This window comes from Bos indicus, chromosome 23, assembly GCF_029378745.1.
Source record: "Bos indicus isolate NIAB-ARS_2022 breed Sahiwal x Tharparkar chromosome 23, NIAB-ARS_B.indTharparkar_mat_pri_1.0, whole genome shotgun sequence".
NCBI lineage: Eukaryota > Metazoa > Chordata > Mammalia > Artiodactyla > Bovidae > Bos > Bos indicus.
In genome coordinates, this window is record NC_091782.1 from 31,175,040 (window position 1) to 31,178,943 (window position 3,904).

The 3,904-nt window shown below is 37.9% G+C and overlaps 1 protein-coding gene across 1 annotated transcript; it reads right to left on the reverse strand.

Moving 5' to 3' along the window:
• Positions 1-2,778: 2,778 nt before the first annotated feature.
• On the reverse strand, positions 2,779-3,693 carry LOC109576961 (olfactory receptor 12D1-like). Its single transcript, XM_019985619.2, has one exon. It carries the CDS (start codon positions 3,691-3,693, stop codon positions 2,779-2,781), a length of 915 nt encoding a protein of 304 aa, XP_019841178.2.
• Positions 3,694-3,904: the final 211 nt, after the last annotated feature.

Consider the following 3,904-nt stretch of genomic DNA (forward strand, 5'->3'; position numbering starts at 1 on the left):
CAAGTTATACTTCTAATTTCAACTTATTTTCCTAACTCTGGCTTACATATTTAACTTCCAACTAGGCAGTTCTACAGTAGCTGTCTTAACCATTAAGATGTTTTCTTTCAGCTGGCTTGATTTACATACTGCATTGGAAACAGATACACAAATCAAATAGACTGTCAACCTTATGCAGTCCACCAAGTGCAGAACTTGAACTCTCTATAGTCCACTTTGAAAGCTGATCCTATTACTCCATTTGCCAAAGGACAGCTTCAACACTTGCCTCTGGCTACCCCAATCTCTGTAAACAATGACCTTGGGATTATCCATTCTATCCAATGATACTGGTGAGTAGATGGAAAGAGCAAAGGAGCCAGGGCCTTGGAATACACTGATGAGACCAGGTAAAAATAATGTAGTTTAGAAGCTGGGCATTATCAATCTTCATCTCTCTTGAACCAGAAGGATTTTGAGGAAGAAATTATTTTGGCCTTAGAGATCAGTTCCCAGAGTTACTCATTAGAGAAAAATCTGGAGGAATGTTTTCTTGAGAAAATTTCCTATAGATAGGGCTGAGGAATAAAATCAATAAACAGAAGTCTAACACTGATTTGGACATAAAATCAGAAAGATTACTTAAAACTCACAATTTGTTTTTGGTCACTGCCCTGTCTCCTTATATAAGAATAGCTCGAAGAGACTGTCATATGGTCATAACACATTATATGTGTCTTTTTATTTTTATTGTTCTGAAAACATTTGTCATACAAATACATTGAAGTTTAACAAATTATTTCATTCATCTGTTGATAAAGTCATCTCAGTTGAGACCTGAAACATTCAATAGAGTCAGTGCTTTTCTGTTGTACTTTCCCCAATTTCTGAATCACCGAATAATGCAGTTTAATTAAATAGGTGTTTACCTATCTGTTTTTAGGGTGACAGCGTGTCATAGAGCAATAGGTAACCATGTGCTCCTCTACAGTTTACAGTCTCTACGAAGCTTGGATTGTGTCAAAAATTCTGTTCAATAGAAATTCTGTCTGAGATAGTGCAGGATGTAAGATGCCTTCTCCCACACACATTCCTTTATAAACAAAATTGGAATCAAGAGACCAAAGAAGGTAGAATTGGAAGATGGAAGAACCATGTGAGTAAGGTTAGAACCAAATTTCTTGGGTTTACAAAAGTGAATGTAGAAAATTTGAGCAGTCCGTCTGTGCCCTCAAAATATCCTTTTATAGTCTTATCTGTCTGTATCTCTATTTTATTTATTTATTATTCCTATTTTTTATTTATTGACTGTGTTACTTATTTTGTGAGTTCTTAGTTCCCCAACCAGGAATTGAACTTGTGCCTTCAGCAGGGAGTCCTAAACACTGGACACCAGGAATTCTGTATCTCTAAATAGTTGTAAGTATCAGCACCCATCATGGTTTCAGATTCAGTGGCACACCTAGGAACTTAGAAAGTGAGGAACATAGTAATTCTTATCTATTAGCCTCCAAACATACTTCAGCAATTGCTATTTAATAACTTTCACTTAGCATAGCTTGGTGACAGGTAAGGAAAGCAAGACAAATTTTTGAGGAATTCTTTATATTTCACTGGAATTACATCATATTATATCACATTACAGTCTGTGAAAATAAGTATAGAAATCAAAGAACAAAATAAATGATAGGGAAAATTTTGAAACTCAATATTCATGACCAAAAATTGAGGGGAAGATAACATGCTAAAAGCTAAAAATGTATTCCTGAGATGTTTTTCAAACTGACTATACTTTTACCAATATTTTACAGTAATCTTTGACAGGTTGTCAGTTGACTTATAATGCATCTTTGCAGTCAGAGTTCACAAAACTCTAGATAAATCATTGGTTACTTTACCTCTGTTAACTAGAACTAACAGCAATATTTGTTTTAATTACTTGCCTCCCTGCTTAGAGAAAAAGAAATCACGACATACTGATTAAAAATGTCCTTTCACTCATGTGTGAGTTAGTATTTACTTTTCCATTTGTGCCCATGATCCTAAATTCAAATCTGTAAAGTATAATGGCATAATAATTTTATTGTTCACATTATAATATGTTACCTTGCAGAAAACACACAGATAAACTGGTCCAAGCACTTTCCAGCTATACAATGTATGAGTAACTGAGGCAAATTTCTGTACTTGATTTTATTTAAGAGCACAAACGTGACAGATCATTTGTATCAACCAATATCTGCCAAACAAATTCAACTTTCAGATTCCATGCATAGTGTACATATGTTCAAATTTCCCTTGTATTACCTAGGAATGCACTGATTAACACAACTTACTGGGCTTTTTCATTTATTTTTTCTTTATACTATTCCTTCTGTTTCATAGGCTTCTCAGGTAGGACTAGTGGTAAAGAACCACCTGCTAATGCAGGAGACATAAGAGATGTGAGTTCAGTCCCTGAATCTGGAAGACCCCGTGAAGGAGGAAATGGCAACCCACTCCAGTATTCTTGCTTGGAGAATCCCATGGACAAAGGAGCCTAATAAGGTACAGTCCAAGGGTCGCAAAGAGTCAGACACAACTGAAGCAACTTAGCACACACGCACTCTGTTTTACAAAGAGTAAACAATTTGAGAAGCAGTATAAATTTGCTATGGAGAAGGCAATGGCACCCCAGTCCAGTACTTTTGCCTGGAAAATCCCGTGGATGGAGGAACCTAGTAGGGTCTCCAATTTCTCATTACCTATTTATTTATGCCTCCGAAGAGTTCTTCAGATATCTTCAAGTCAGAGCCTCCTTCACATCACCCTCCTCAAGGCTCCTTTTACTTCCTTGTTCCTCAAAGTATAGATCAGCGGATTTAGCACAGGAGTGACCACACTGTACATAATGGCAATGATCTGATCCTGATCCACGGAGCTACTTGAGGCTGGATGAATGTAAACAAAAACACCAGGGACGAAGAAAAGAACAACTACCAAGGAGTGGGAGGCACAAGTAGACAGTGCTTTATGAAGCATGCTGCAAGAATGGGTCTTGAAGAAAAGATAGATAATAATATAGAAATAGGACAGGAATGTTAGAAAGAATGAGCCCATGGCAATGGTGCCTGTGACAGTATTGAGCAGCCACACATTGAGCTTAACGGTCCCACAGGCCAACTCCAGCAACGGCTTAACATCACAGAAGAAGTGATGGATATGGTTGGAACCACAGAAGTTTAAGTGAGAGGTCATTACTGAGTGCAGCAGGGCATGGAAAAAACCAATGATCCAGACAGTGACAGCCATTTGGATACAGACTTGATGATTCATGATAAGAGTATAATGAAGTGGTTTGCAGATAGCTACAAAGCGGTCAAAGCCCATTACAGCCAGCAACATGGACTCTGTGCTGCCCAGGAAGTGGAAGAAATGAAGCTGGCTTATGCATCCTAAGAAAGAAATTGTTTTGTGGGTAGACAGGAAGTTCCCCAGCATCTTTGGCAGAGTCACTGTGGAGTAGCAGATATCCAGACATGACAGGTTTCCCAGGAAAAAGTACGTAGGAGAATGCAGTCTTGAATCAGAGATGACAACCATCAGGATAGCTCCATTTCCAGCCAAGCTGACAATGTAAGTTGCAAGGAAAACCACAAAGAGGACAGGCTGCAGTACTTGGATGTCTGTCACTCCCAGGAGGAGAAATTCAGTGACTGAGGTTTGATTCAGCATCACTTGAAAGAAAAGAAAAAATAACATATGGAATGCTATCTCTGATGGGAACCAGTTTCCCGCAGCTGAGGATTTTCCCATCTAGACAATAATATTTTGAGGTAGAGCGGTGGTGTTTTAAATAGTCTGAGCAGCACAGATTCTACAATATTTGGACCACTAGATTATTAATTATTAACATTATATGCCATTTATGGACTGTTACTCAAAC

Coding starts and splice junctions, on each gene's coding strand:
- LOC109576961 (XM_019985619.2), bottom strand. CDS start 3,693: ATGCTGAATCAAACCTCAGTCACTGAATTTCTCCTCCTGGGAGTGACA.